At 43.2% G+C, this 15,252-nt stretch overlaps 1 protein-coding gene across 3 annotated transcripts in view; it reads left to right on the plus strand.

The window, feature by feature from the left end:
• The window catches only part of CFAP61 (cilia and flagella associated protein 61), a 419,682-nt gene that overhangs the window by 212,808 nt on the left and 191,622 nt on the right, over window positions 1-15,252 (plus strand). For all 3 annotated transcript variants that reach the window (XM_049868785.1, XM_049868786.1, XM_049868787.1), the window contains one exon: window positions 2,864-2,991. In XM_049868785.1, coding sequence (XP_049724742.1) covers window positions 2,864-2,991 — 128 coding nt within the window. The remainder of the gene's footprint in view (window positions 1-2,863; window positions 2,992-15,252) is intronic.

Genomic DNA, 15,252 nt, shown 5'->3' on the forward strand with positions numbered 1-15,252 from the left:
TTTGATGTACACTGCAAATTAGTGCCTGTTTCTTATTACAAACCATTGTATGTACCTTGAATTTTTAATATAATATGCTTTATGAGGGTTTGTTTGTAACTACAGGTTTTACGTAAGTCAGACGTTTATAATCTGGGGATGATAGAAAGTATGGTACAGTCCATACATAACCAGTAACATAGGTATTTATTATGACTATCAAGACATATGTATTATAGGCCATATATGTATTTATGTACTGTACCATTATACACCTGGCAGCACAATTGCTTTGCATACAAGAGACATGAGATACATGTGTTGCGTGCGGGAAGCTGTTTGTTGCATCCAGTTACGTCCACTACATCCCTTTCTCTGATCAGGATTTCTGAACTCTACTATAACCTTATGGAACCACGGACATATATGCGGTCAGACTTTGCCCGAATGGACGTTATGCAGCACATGACTGTAGGTGCTTTCTACCTGCCTTACTCTAAACCACCAAACCTGAGGCTGGCAGGACCAAATTTGCGGTCAGCTTGCTTGCCTTGGAAATTAATTAGAGCATAGCACCTGGCAACACCCACATGCACCAGTATAAACTCATTTTCTTGAAGCAGTCCTCATTCACCTGTCCTAAAAAGTTTTCACAGAATAGATCAGAGCTGACATTTGAAGAACATATACTTTTTTACCTCGAGGGTATATCTATTATGCCTTTCGATTGCATATAAAAGAAACATACTGGCCTAAACAATCCAGAGACTGAGGTTGGCTGCATCATTCTTTCCAGGTTTCTGTCCCTCTTTGGGTTTGTGCCCTTTACTGTGTGATTTTGAGGTACTCCCACTAGAGGTGAGTATACTTCCCCACCTTAGAGATGATGGGCCTGACCACATGACTTGCTTTGGTCAATGTTATGAGCCCAGGCTTAAGAAGTATTGCTTATTTTTATTTACTCTTCCTGTACTTCTTCATGTTGTCATGGCCCAGCTGGTTTGGTGGGCAGAAAAGGTGGGCGATATGTGAGGCAGATGTAGAAGAGGCAGCTTGGATCCAGACTACATCGACCTCCTTTCAGCTGGCCTAGAGTTGCATGAAAAAGAATAAATGACAATATTGTTTTAAGTCGATGAGCTTAGGGGAGGTTTGTTACATAGCACTATTGTAATTTATATAATTGAGGAGCCCAGAGGTAGCATGAACGTCAGGTAAAGTTTGGATGGAATCCCTGCTCTATTTTCTCTGTCATTCTCTTGGAGCTTCATCCCATATATGTCTCGGTGGCATGAAGGCTGTATTTCAGGCATTATATCTACAACCCATTTCATCCAGGAGAAAAGATTTCCCTTCTCCAGCCATTATGCAAAAGTCTAGGCCTCACTCTGATTAGGCCAACTTAGGTTATACGTCTGTCCTGGGCCATTCATTGAGCAAAGAGGGTGGGATTTTGTAACTTGGTTAAATCAATCAGAGTTCCCTCTTGAAGATGGGGGTGGGCTGAATCTCTTCCAAAGTCCATGCTATGTCACATTAAAGGTGGGAGTATGGGTAGAACAGGTGCTGGAGAGGCACCAGAAATGTTAATTTGGAGAGATTCTAAGTTCTCCGAACTTTCTTTTAAATTTCTGTTAATGCATTCTTTGACTCAAGACATTTTTCTCTTTGTGTTGATAGACTAGGCTAAAGACAGGGACCTGTGAATGACAAAAAGTGTGGCCATACCCATGCCACCTAAGGCACTGGAAATAGAAAGTATAAAAACCCACGTGGTGTGGGAATTCAGCTTTATATAAAACTTTACCTTTAGCCCACTGGAATCCCAACTCCTGGTATCTCAGAATTTTAAGAAAATGAAAAATAGGTTTGGCCTAGTATAATTTGGAGATCTCTGACACAGGATGAGTTTTTGCTGACGTAATGAGAATTTAACTGAGAGGGGTGCATCAGCAAGGATGCCAGTCAACTGACTTCTGGCCTCTGTTGTTTCTGATGAGAAGTCAGCTGTCATTGTTGATATTGTCCAAACACATAGTAAGCATTCAATGAAAATATGTTGAATTAATGAATAAAGAATAGAACCAATGTCTTCTCATGCAAAGTTTAATATTCTTTCAAGAATACCCCACCACCTCTTTGTAAAATTTTTCTTTGTGTGCGTTTAATGCTCCCACTGCAACCTCCGTAGGAGAATGAATCAAATAAACTATCAACCCAGGTAATTTTTGCAAATATAGGCATTAAAGTAATGACCCAGTTACTTTCTGTGGTTCTAAGCATCCTCAGTGGCCCTGGAGTATCTGACTGATTGAACTTCCAATATCATTTAACACGCTTTCTCTGTCATTCAATAAATGTTTGTTATTCTGAAAATTACTGAGTACCTACTATGCATAACATTTGATGTAAAGGATGAAGAATTCAATAAGAGATAGTACTTGTCTTCAAGGACCCAACTATTATAGTCTAATTGTTGCTGAAGATTTCAGGGAAACCTTGGATAGAAGGGAAGACTTGGCACCTTTCATGAAATTACAGATTATCGGGAAGCAATTTGTCTGTCTTCCTGTAGGGTTATTATCCTATCATCTGTAATCATTAAGGGCCTCATTCTTTATGAAAAGTCTGTCAGGACAAAGATAAAACTCAGTCTAAACTGAGAATTTTGACAGGAACCAGCCTACATATATTCTCACATTCTTATATTAATTTCTTAGAAATACCTTCCCATGCTTTTCACCATGGCTGTGCATGGGCATTATTAGGTTTGATTTCTCGACAATGTGCTGGTTAAATAATTCCATATATTTGCCAGTTTTGGGGGTTCGGACTCAGCTACATTTCCTTATGTCCCCCTTTCTCTTTGTATTTTTTTTTCCAGTTGAATTTTGCATTGAACCACACAAACAGAAAACTAATGTTGGAACCTAAAATAACTGTCAATGCCAAGATCGTTGTGGTTGGTGCATCTACTGTTGGAATTTCCTTCCTAGAGACGTTGGTATTTTGGTGAGTTGTTTTTACTTTCCATTAGAAGGAAAAAGGGACCCTTCTCTTCCTACACCTGAAGATGACCCCTCAAGAGAAAAGACTTGAGTTTGTTTGCCACCCCCACACACCTTACCTATGTGGATTAATGTATTAATGGAATATTCTAGACTAGAAGTTGGCACACTACAGACCCTAAGCCAAATCTGGCTTGCCTCCTGTTTTGTAAATAAAGTTTTATCAGGGCACAGCCATGTTCACTTATTTATGCATTATCTATGGCTATTTTTATGCTACGATGGTGAAGCTGAGTAGCTGCACCAGAGATCATGTAGTCTGCCAAGCCTAAGGTATGTACTATCTATCCCTTTCCAGAAAAAGTTTGCCAACTCCTCTTCTATACTAGTCTTTCTCTTACTAGTCAGATTATAAGAATCACCTGAGCATTTGTTAAAGCTGTGGATTTCCAGGCCCTGCTCTAGACATACAGTATCAGAAACACCGGGAGCGGGGAAGGGCGCTGGGAATCTGTGTTTTAACAAGTGCGCCATGTAATCAGCAGATTTGGAATTAGTTTTGATTTTATGCAAATAGACTTTTTAAAAATGACACATACGCCAGGACCTTTTTCCCACTCCTGCCCCCTCCCCGACCCCTGCATTTTAAGTACCAGTGAGCAGGGCAAACCCTACAGAGGAGCCTGAGGCCCGAGTCTCCCTTTTGATGCTGTTTCCCATTATCTTTAAAGCACTAACTCAGGCGTCCTTTCAGAGCCCATCTTCCTGATAGGCGATTCCCCAGGGTTCCCAACTTCCCCTCTCTATTTTCCATCTTGCTCTTTGAATTCTAGCACATCTTTGACTGAAAGAGCCCTAGGTTAGAGTCCAAGAACTTGGGTCCATGGCCTGGTATCACCATTGGTCAGACCTGGAACTCTGGACACGTTGCATCACTTCTCTCAGACTCAATTTTCTCTCTCTTTTTCAAATAATTTTTTTTAAATAATATTTTATTGTGTTTTTGGTGAAGGTTTACACAGCAGTTTAGGTTCCCATTTAACAATTCCTATACAAATTTTTCAGTGACATTTGTTACATTCTTCACAATGCTTGAACCTTCTCATTATTTCCATTCTGGTTGTTCCATTTCCATTAATCTAGTTTCCCTGCTGCCTTACATTCTCATCTTTGTTTTAAAGACCGTTTGGTCAATTCATAGCAACCCTATAGGACGGAGTAGATCTGCCCGTAGAGTTTCCAAGGAGCGGCTGATGGATTTGAACTGCCAACCTTTTGGTTAGCAGCTGTAGCTCTTAACCACTGTGTCACCAGGGCTCAGATTTAATAAAGGCAAGTATAAATTTTGATATAAGTACTTGGTCGATTAAATTCCTCAATCAGGTGTTTTTAAAGCATTTTAAAGTACTCATAATTCTCTATCATTGTAACACAGATTCTGTAGACTAAAAATGGACATCTCAGTCTACAGACTTCTAATCCTTAAGAGAGGAAATAGTTTTCTCATTATTTTCTCTAATTATTTTAAATTAGCCATCACCATAGTAACCCACTACATGATTTACAAGTTTAAATGCCATATGAACTAAATTTTATAAAATGATTTGAGCTTGAATGAAATTGACGAAATACAGTTTTCACCAAACACTGACCACCAATAAGAATTCAGTCCACATTTTGGGGGCAAGCTTTAGGAAAAGCAGCCTCCTGTGCTCTCTCGCTGTATCATCAGACTCAGCAGGGGAAATGCAGTATCTGGAAAATCCATTTGAGGCCCAGCATAGTAACCTTTTTTCTAGAAAATCTAACAATCCTGTCATCTTGTGACACAACAGACACAACTCTTTGTTCTTACATGATTTATATGCAAAACATCACAAAGTGCATTTGGTCTCCCATCAAAGGACGCCACAGCAGCCTCCGCGTATTCAGATATTCTATCCTTCTGTCGCCAAGCACTAAGGTGCAACTGGGGGCAGTGACATGATTTGCCCAAAGTTGCCAACTAAGCACTAGAATGCAAGGTCCAGGTGAGCAGGGGTTTTTCAGGGAAGAGTGTCTGATTTTGGGTTTTTTCCAGTGCAGCATTATATCTGGTCCTCAACTGCTGCTTGTTCAAACTGACCACTGTGCAGACATACCTTCTTTTGGCTCTCAGCCTTGTGGGTCATCACTGCATCTTCTGCTTGTCCTCTCAGGGCCAAAACCTCCCAGACTTCCAGTGCCTGGTGACCTGTGTGACAGGATTTTCTTGGGGACACACACCAGCATCCCTTGCAATGTTCCCTGTCCTCCGGGTCCAGGCAGCTGCTCCCCTGTTGCAGCTCTAGCTCCCTGCAGCCTCTGTCACCTTCCCTGAGACCTCAGAGTGGCTGACGAGAGGGCGGGCTACAGGGCAGCTGGGGGTAAAGGCAGGGGTGAGGTTCAGCTAATGTTTTCCCTCCCCGCCAAGCCTTATGCCTCTGTCTTCTGAGAAGTCAAGCTGAAGCAGCTCTAAGGAGACACAAGGAGGGAGCCTGCTCTCACCCCACACCCATGGGCTCTGACCCATAAGGGTCCTGGCCTTCTTGCCCCATCACTTGCCCCCCACCCCAGGACTGAGCAGGGAAAGGACAGCAGGGGCAGTAGTAGGGGTAGGTGTGGACAGAAAAACAATGGCATATTTTATGATGCAGAGAGGGCAGTGGATTATAGGGGGAAGGCAGATGGTAAAACATTTTACTGTGAATGTGCATGTTTCTTCATGATGCCCAAGGAAGTTAAGTGGTAGACCTGAATTATTTTAAAATTACGGTTGTCACGACTGGTGGGCTGTGTTCATTTAGCTGCCTTGGCTCTTTGGGACAGAGTCCTTGATTTGAGCAGTGAGAGTGTTATATATATTTTATCCTGGTCAGTACTTCTTTTAGTGAAACTTCTTTAAAACCCAACCGCAGAGAAAAGCAGGAAAAACGGGGCCTCAACTGCAGGTCCACCTCTGCTGCCAGCCAGTGACGTGGCCAGGCAGGCCGGTCACTTGTCCCCAATCCATGCTGAGGGAGGGTCATCTCAGGCCATCCCCAGTTTCCCCAGCACTAAGGGCCATCCGCCTAGGGATTCCCCAACCCTGTAAGAGGCCAGAAGGGAACTCCCCACTAGTGGAGTAACAGCCCCGCCCAGAAGTGGCTTATATCCTCCGTGGAGGAAACTGTTTCCTGAAGGAGAGCTTTTCAACAGTGTCTGACAGCCCCTTTCAGATGGCAGAAGATCTCACTACAAAGCTGGTGGTTGTTGTCGTTAGTTGCCGTCGAGTTGATTTAGACTCATGGCAACCCCACACGTGCAGAGTAGAACTGCTCCACAGGGTTTCCAAGGTGTGACCTTCCAGAAGCCACCTCTGAGTTGGTTTGAACCACCAGCCTTTCAGCTAGTTGTCGAGTGCTTAACCCTTTGCACCACCCAGGGACTCCCCGCAGAGCTTAGAAAGTCATATTTTACCAGTTACTTTTTTTTATGTGTGCCAAGCGTAGCCCTACCAAACTCTCCAGAGGAAATACTTGTAATATTTCAGATTCTCCACAGAGACTCCAAAGTCATTTTTAAAAACAAATTTGGAAATGCTGTATCAAGAAAAGGGCGGGAACCAGGCCTTTGACCTTACTTTATGTTTTTCCATGTTGCTCAAGGCATGGTCCATGGACGAGCAGCATCAGGCTCTCTGGGAGCTTGTTAGGGAAGCAGGTTCTCTCCATGGCCCGGCCGTGTCCCGAACAGCTTTCCCGAACGAGGCAGGAGGAGCACGTCCTTGCTGTCTCTAGGGCATGGACTCGCTGCGCTGAAGCAGTTACCATCTTCTTCTGTTTCAGCAGTTGTGTCTCTATGCTTCTGCATATGATATTATTAACTTCTGATTATGGGGCATTTCCTTTTAATCCAGTATTTTAAAATCCTTTCTAAATTAATTTCTGATATAAAAAATCTCTGGGAGAGCCTGTAATGGCACTAGAAAAATGCCTAAATGAACCGTGGCATGGTGGCGGCTAAAAGCAGCCCCAGGTTGCATTGGGTGACCCCCTTGGGACGAGGGAAATGCACTCACACTCAGAGTGCTGGCAGGTGCCTCGAGACCCCGGCAGGCACTGTCCCCCATATCCACAAAACCAACCAGATAATCTAACCGAGGAGTAAGTCTCAGCTTCTCTAACTAGACATTGGGACCTCATCCACCTGGGTGTATCACAGTAACTAGGAATAGCTCGGAAATAATAGGGTGTCTTTAAGAGCTGCGCTGTGTCCCGGTGGCTGTAAGGTCTTTTATCGGGCAGCCCAGCGCCCTGCAAGACCCTGCACAGCTGTGCAGTTGGCAGCAGCCAGCTGAGTGCTGGCGGCTGAATTAGGCTTTTTATCTTTACATTTGTCTGAGGACATCTGAAACCTTCAGTGTGGCCTGTCACTAATTAGGTGACTAATTAAATAGTGTGTACTGGCTGATCTCAGAGCAAAACCCCAGTGAACAGGTTGGGGATGGCCATTGTTCCAGGCTATCGGTCCCTGCCACATGAACTGGGGAACGCGTGTTCCTCTGATTGCCCTTTTTGTACCAGGGCAGATGCCGGAAGGGGCGAGACCTGCCACACAGGCAGCGCTGCCCCATCGTGCCCAGGAAGCAGACAGCAGCACATGGCAGAGATAAGCAGGCAGGTCGAATCTTGTCACACTGCTGTGTCGGCGTCACTATGGGATCTGTCAGGGGCTGATACGGAGGCCGGTTTTTGGTAGGGGAGGCAGTTACGTGTCAGACCCAGCCTTCTCAGGCAGAAGGACTTAACATTCTGCCACCTGAAAATAATGGCCCAAACTCTCTCTGGTGTTTGGTAGCCACACTTGGGTTTCCAAAGCTGATTCCAGTATTTCAATGTAATCAGTGTTAAATAAAAGTATCTTCATTTCCTGAAATTATTCCCATTCCTGCTCATTTTGGTGTAACTTTTCTTATCTCCAGATACCCACTTTAGAGAGTTCCAGAATAAACGAAAAGCAAGCCTCTTTGCACAATATGAGACCTTTTGTTGTTGTTCGAGTCCATGATTGTAGCCACTGTGTATTGTGGGTGTGCGTGTTAGTTAAAAGTTTATAGGGCAAATTAATTTTTCATTCAAAACTTTTCTACGGGAAAATGTGTCAGCTCTCCCCTCCTTTTCCTTTCCACCCCAGGTTTCCCGTGTCCCTTCGTCCAGGTTTCCTGCCCTTCCTGCCTTCTCGCCTTTGCTTTAGGCAGGTGTTGCCCATTTGGTCTCTCTGCTTGATTGAACTAAGAAGCACGTTCTTCATATGTGTTATTGTTTGTTTTATAGGCCTGTCTCATCTTTGGCTTAAAGGTTGACTTCGGGAGTGGCATCAGTTCTGAGTTAGCAGGGTGTCCAGGGGCCATAGTCTCAGGGGTTCCTCCATTCCCTGTCAGACCAGTAAGTCTGATCTTTTTTCATGAATTTGAATTGTGTTCTACATTTTTCTCCAGCTCTGAGACCTTCTATTGTGATCCCTGTCAGAGCAGTTGGTGGTGGTAGCCAGATAGCATCTAGTTCTTCTGGGCTCAGGCTGGTGGAGGCTGTGGTTCACGTGGTCCGTTAGTCCTTTGGACTAATGTTTTCCTTGTGTCTTTGGTTTTGTTCTTTCTCCTTTCCTCTGAAAGGGATAGCACCAATAGATGTATCTTAGATGGCAGCGTTCAAGCTTTTAAGACCACAGACACTGCTCACCTAAGTAGGCTGCGGAATATATTTTTTTTAATGAACTATGTTATGCCAACTGGCCTAGGTATCCCCTGAGACCGTGGTCCCCAGCCCTGAGCCCCAGTAACTTGGTCCCTCATGGTGTTTGGCTGTGTCTAGGAAGCTTCTATGACTTTGCCTTGTTCAAGTTGTGCCGACCTTCCCTTTATCGTGTATTGTCTTTCTCTTCACCAGAGTTACCACTTGTCCATCAGAATCCACTCGACGGCAACGGGCGTTTTGGGTTTTACTATCTAGTTAGTGACTTCCCTTCCCCAGCCTTCCCCTCCCTCGTAACCATCAAAGATTTTTTTTTTTTTTTCCTGTGTGGAAACCTTTTCTTGGGTTTTTATAATAGTGGTTTCATACAATATTTGTCCTTTTGTGATTGATTTATTTCACTGTCCGTAATGTCCTCCAGATTCATCCATGTTGTGAGATGTTTCACAGATTCATCATTGTTCTTTATCATTTCATAGTATTCCATTGTGTGCATGTATCATAATTTGTTTATCCATTCATTTGTTGATGGGCATTTAGGTTGTTTACATCTTTTTTGCTATTATGAAAAATGCTGCAGTGAACATGGATGTACATATGCCAATTGTGTGACAGCTCTTATTTCTCTAAGATATATTCCTAGGGGTGGGATTGCTAGCTCATATGGTATTTCTATTTCTCGCTTTTTAAGGAGGCACCATATCATTTTCCATAGTGGTTGAACCATTTTACATTCCCACCAGCAGTGCACAAGTGTTCCAATCTCCCCACAACCTCACCGACATTTGTTATTTTCTGTTTTCTTTTTTTTTTTTTTTTGGTTCATGCCAGTAATGTCGAGTATCTCAATGAAGTTTTGATTTGTATTTTTCTAATGGCTAATGCAAAGATGTCACCTTAAAAACTAAGGTGTACTTGACTCAAGCCATGGTGTTTTCAGTCGCCTCATATGCATGTGAAAGCTGGACGATAAATAAGGAAGACTCAGAAAGAATTGATGCCTTTGAATTGTGGTGTTGTTGATGAATATTGAATACGCCATGGACTGCCGAAAGAACAAACAAATCTATCTGGGAAGAAGTACAACCGTTGGAAGCAAGGATGGTGATACTACATCTCACATACTTTGGACATGTGATCAGGAGGAACCAGTCCCTGGAGAAGGATGTCATGTTTGGTAAATTAGAGGGTCAGCGAAAAAAGAGAAAGACCCTCAATAAGATGGATTGACACAGTGGCAGCAACAGTGGGCTCAAGCATAACAATGATGGTGAGGATGGCGCAGGACTGGGCAGGGTTTCATTCTGTTGTGCATAGGGTAGCTATGATTTAGAACCGACTTGACAGCACCTAACAACAACAACAATGGCTGATGATCGAGAGCATTTTCCTCATGTGTCTGTTAACCACCTGAATGTCTTCTTTGATGAAGTCGAAGTGTCTGTTCATATCTTTTGCCTATTTTTTAGCTGGATTATTTGTCTTTTTGTTGTTGAGATGTTGAAATAACCTGTAGATTTTAGAGATTAGACCCTTGTTGGTTATGTTGTAGCCAAAAAAAAATTTTATTCCCAGTCTGTAGGTTCTCTTTTTTCTCTCTGGTGAAGTCTTTTGATGAGCATAAGTGTTTAATTTTTAAGAGCTCCCAGTTATTTCGTTTATCTTCTGGTGTTTGTACATTGTTGGTTATGGTTTGTGTTCTCTTTGGGGCTCCTAGTGGGCCCTGGAAACCCTGGTGGTGTAGTGAATAAGAACTATGGCTGCTAACCAAAAGGTCAGCAGTTCAAATCCACCGAGTTCTCCTTGGAAACTCTATGGAGCAGTTCTGGTCTGTCCTCTAGGGTTGCTATGAGTTGGAATCAACTTGACGGCAATGAGTTTGGTTTTTGGTTTAGTGTTGTCCTTATTTTTTCTTCCATGAACTTTATCATTTTACATTTTATATTTAGGTCTTTGATCCATTTTGAGTTAATTTTGTATATGGGTGTGAGGTCTGGGTCTTAGTTACCTAGTGCTGCTATAACAGAAATATCACAAGTGGATGCCTTCAACAAACAGAAGTTTATTGTCTTACAGTCTAGTAGGTTAGATGTCCAAATTCAGGGTGTCAGTTCCAGGAGAAGGCTTTCTGTCTCTCTCAGCAGTGGAGGAAGGTCCTTGTCCTCAGTCTTACCTGGTCTAGGAGCTTCTTAATGTGGGGATCCCAGGTCCAAAGGACACACTCTGCTCCTGGAACTACTTTCTTGGTGGTATGAGGACCCATGTCTCTCTGCTCCCTTCTCTCTTCTATATTTCAAAAGAGATTGACTCAAGATACAACCTAATCTTGTAGATTGAGTCCTGCCTCATTAACATAACTGCCTGTAATCCTGCCTCATTATCATCATAGAGGTAGGATTTACAACACATAGGAAAATCACATCAGATGACAAAATGGTAAACAGTCATACAACATGGCCTAGCCAAGTTGACAGATTTTTGGGGGAGACACAACCCAATCTATGACATTCTACCCTTTAGTTTCCCAAAATTCATGTCCTTGCCACATGTAAAACACATTACCCCATCATATTGTAACAAAAGCCTTAAATCAACTCCAAGTCCAAAATCTAAAACTTCCTCTTCATCTATGATACAAGTTGACACATATTTTTGGAGGATACAATTCAATCCATGACAGGGTCCTGTTTCATTTTTTTACAGTTAGACATCCAGTTTTGCAAGCACCATTTCTTAAAGAGACTTTCTTTTCTCCATTTAATGGACTTTGATCCTTTGTCAAAGATCAGCTGACCATAGGTGGACGGATTTACATCTGGATTCTCGATTCTGTTCCACTGGTCTGTGTGTCTGTCATTGTACCAGTACCAGGCTGTTTTGAGTATCATGGCTGTATAGTATGTTCTGAGATAGGTACTGTGAGGCCTCCTACTCTGTTCTTTTTCTTCAATAATGCTTTGCTTATCTAGGGCCTCTTTCTTTTCAATATAAAGTTGGTGATTAGTTTTTCCACCTCTTTAAAGAATGCTATTGGTATTTGAATCGAGATTGCATTATACCTGTAGATTACTTTAGGCAGAATTGGCATTTTGACAATGTTGAGTCTTCCTATCCATGAGCGTGGTATGTTTTTCTATTTATGTAGGTTTTGTTGGGTTTCTTGCAATAGTGTTCTGTAGTTTTCTTTGGATAGGTCTTTTACATCCCTGTTTAGGTTTATTTCTAAGTGTTTTATCTTTTTAGGGGCTATTATAAATGGTATTGTTTCCCTAATTTCCTTTTTGAAGTTCTCTTTTGTAGGAATCCAACTGATTTTTATATGTTGATGTTGTATCCTGCTACTCTGCTGAATGTTTCTATTAGTTACAGTAGTTCTCTTGCAGAATCTTAGGGGTTCTCTATGTGTAGGATCATATCATGTGTGAATAGGGATTGTTTTACTTCTTCCTTTCCAATTTGGATGCCCTTTATTTCTTTTTCTTGCCTTATTGCTCTAGCTGGGACTTCCAGCACAATATTAAATAGGGGTGGTAATAAAGGTCATCCTGGTCTTGCCACTGTATATTTTGAGTCCCTTCCACTCTAGGGGGCTCACCTTCCAGCACTGTATCAGACAATATTCCATTGTAATCCTGTCTTAGGCTGGGTTCTCTAGAGAAGCAAAACCAGTAAAGCATATAAATATATATAGAGAGAGAGATTCATATCAAGGAAACAGCTCACGTGATTGTAGAGGTTGGAATGTCCCAAGTCCGTGGATCAGGATAGAGGCCTTTCCCAATTCACAGAGCCACAGAAGCTGATGAACCCAAAATCAGCAGGTCGGACAGCAGGGCTCCTGCTCACAGGCTGTGAAAGCCAAAGAATCCCCAAGGTCGGCAGGTAAGACTGCAAGGTTTCTCCTGATTCATGTGGCTACAGGGGCCGGCAGACCCAAGATCAGTAGGTTTGGGAGCAGGACTCTTGCTTGCAGGCTGTGAAGATTGACGAATCCCAAGATGGACAATTAAGCTGCTAGCTCAAGTCCCAAGAACTGGAGGTCAGACAAGAGACAGCTGCTGGATGCAGAACAAGCCAAAAACCTTGGCAAGGCAACCAGGAAGGAAGTAGGCAGCAGAAGGTGAACAGATGAAGGCTGAGGGGGTGGTGAGCCACCACGGGCCCACCCCCCACTGGTACCACTTAGATTCCATCATGGAGATGATCACATATCAAATTTCAACAGGAAAGTGATCACAACATTATACAACTGCCAAAACACTGAGAATCATGGCCAAGACAAGTTGATACACAATCTTAACCATCACAGGTCGATAGGGTTTTTATTGGGTAATTTTTAGAAGTAGACCACCAGGTCTTTATTCCTCATCTGTCTTAGTCTGGACACTGTACTGTAACCTGTCCACCATGGGTGACCCTGCTGGTATTTGAAATACCAGTAGCTTAGCATCCAGCATCACAACAACACACAAGCCACCACATTATGACAAGCTGGTAGATGGGTGGTAGAAGCCTTTTTGGGGATCAGGTTATTATGTTTTTTTTGTGGGTTCTTTCTCATTCTTTGGTGTGAAGTCCATTAAGTAGGCAATGAGGACCCACTGCCTGCATTCTCCATGCCCACACAAAGCACAAACTATGTACATAAGACTGAGTCCTATACACACCTAGTCAGTCTTCTTGTCCACTATAAGAAAAATTTCAAATAGTAGATAATATTGGTACCTGTCTTAGTTTGGGCTCCTTCAAAACCTAAAAACAAAGAATTTGGGTGCAAGTGGTTTTTTGGGAGTGATGCTAAGAAACTACCAGAGGGAGCAGAGCAGTGAGAGAGGCATGGAGGAGAGCCAGCCGAGTGTGCATTAGTCAGTGGTACCACTGTGGGCAACTGGGGCACAACCCACTGGAGACACCTAAGAATCCTTCTGAGGATGAGGAAGCTCCTGCCTCTCTTGTTTGAGGTCACCCCTGGGGTGTTCTTCAGGTCTGTCCCTCAAGCTCCTTGACCAGAGAATGCCCTCAGGAAGAGGGAAGTAGGAGAGCACTGGTGTAGGAGAACAATTTGCAGGTGCCCTGGAAGGCCCAGGTAATGTGCCCTTACTGTCCCAGTTACCTTAGTTTTTTTCTCTTTTTTCTTGTTAATAGTCTTACTACTGCCCTTTAATAAAATATGTGGGCATACGCAAAGCCACAGAAAAGCAAGGTTTGGATAAGAATGCTCTGTCAAGAAGGTTTTGTGTCAACCTCTTCCTGGGCATTCTTGCAGTTCTAATGAGAACCTCAGGTGCGCTGCTCCACCAGAAACATTCGTTGGGAAAAAATGGCATTGGGGGACTTGTTTTGGCAAATGCATTATATCTAGTTTGGGATGGAGATAAGATTAGATCATAGTTCTCAAAATGTGGTCTGTAGACGAGCACTGTCAGCATCACCTGGTGCTATGGGTTGAATTGTGTCCCCTCCAAATATGTGTTGTAAATCCTAACCTCTGTGTCTGTGATTATAATCCCATTTGGGAATGAGTTGTCTTTGTTATGTTAAGGAGATAGGATTTGTGCAGCGCATGCCTTGAGTCAGTCTCTTTTGAGATATAAAAGATTAAACAAGCAAACAAGGGAAGAGAGATGGGGTAAGGTAGATGCCAAGACACATGGAGATCTCCAAGGAACCAGGAAGCAGAAGTTGAAGAGACAAGGACCTTCCTCCAGAGCCGACAGAGAGAGAAAGCCTTCTCCTCGAGCTGAAACCCTGAATTTGGACTTCTAGCCTCCTAGACTGTAAATTCCTCTTTGTTAAAGCCACCCACTTGCGGTATTTCTGTTATAGCAGCACTAGATAACTAATACACCTGGGAATCTGTTCTCAGGCCCTGCCTTGTAAGGGCTGGATCAGAAACCCTAGGGGTAGGGCCCAGAAGTCTGTGCTTTAACAGCCTGTCAAGGAGTAGGAAACTCACTCAGGTTTGAGAACTGCTGAGTAAGAGATGAGTGGAGAGAGTCATGCTCTGACATTACGGACTGATCAAGTCCAGGAAAATTATCCTACATCTGTGAACCTCACTTTTTTTACCTGAAACCCTGGTGGCTTAGTGGCTAAGTGCTACGGCTGCTAACCAATGGGTTGGCAGTTCAAATCCGCCAGGCGCTCCTTGGAAACTCTGTGGGGCAGTTCTACTCTGTCCTATAGGGTCGCTATGAGTCGGAATCGACTCCACGGCACTGGGTTTGGTTTTTGTTTTGTTTTGTTTTTTTTTGGTATGATGAGGAAAGAATCCCAGAATTATTCCTCCTACAAGGGTACGAGGGTTAAGTTGGGTAATATGTGTAAAGCACCTAACAAAATGCCTAGCACTGAGTCCTTATTAGACTGACACCTCCCACTAATTGAACAGGCATGTCTAGATCCCTAGCGGGAGCTCAGAATTCACTTTCACATGACGGAGATGATCTTCCCAGTCCAGAAGATCGTCTCCCCCCTAAGGTTTGGTAGCTGCCTTTCCTGCCAGCAGCTGCTCC

The sequence above is a fragment of the Elephas maximus genome, chromosome 25, assembly GCF_024166365.1.
Source record: "Elephas maximus indicus isolate mEleMax1 chromosome 25, mEleMax1 primary haplotype, whole genome shotgun sequence".
In the NCBI taxonomy this organism is placed as follows: Eukaryota; Metazoa; Chordata; class Mammalia; order Proboscidea; family Elephantidae; genus Elephas; species Elephas maximus.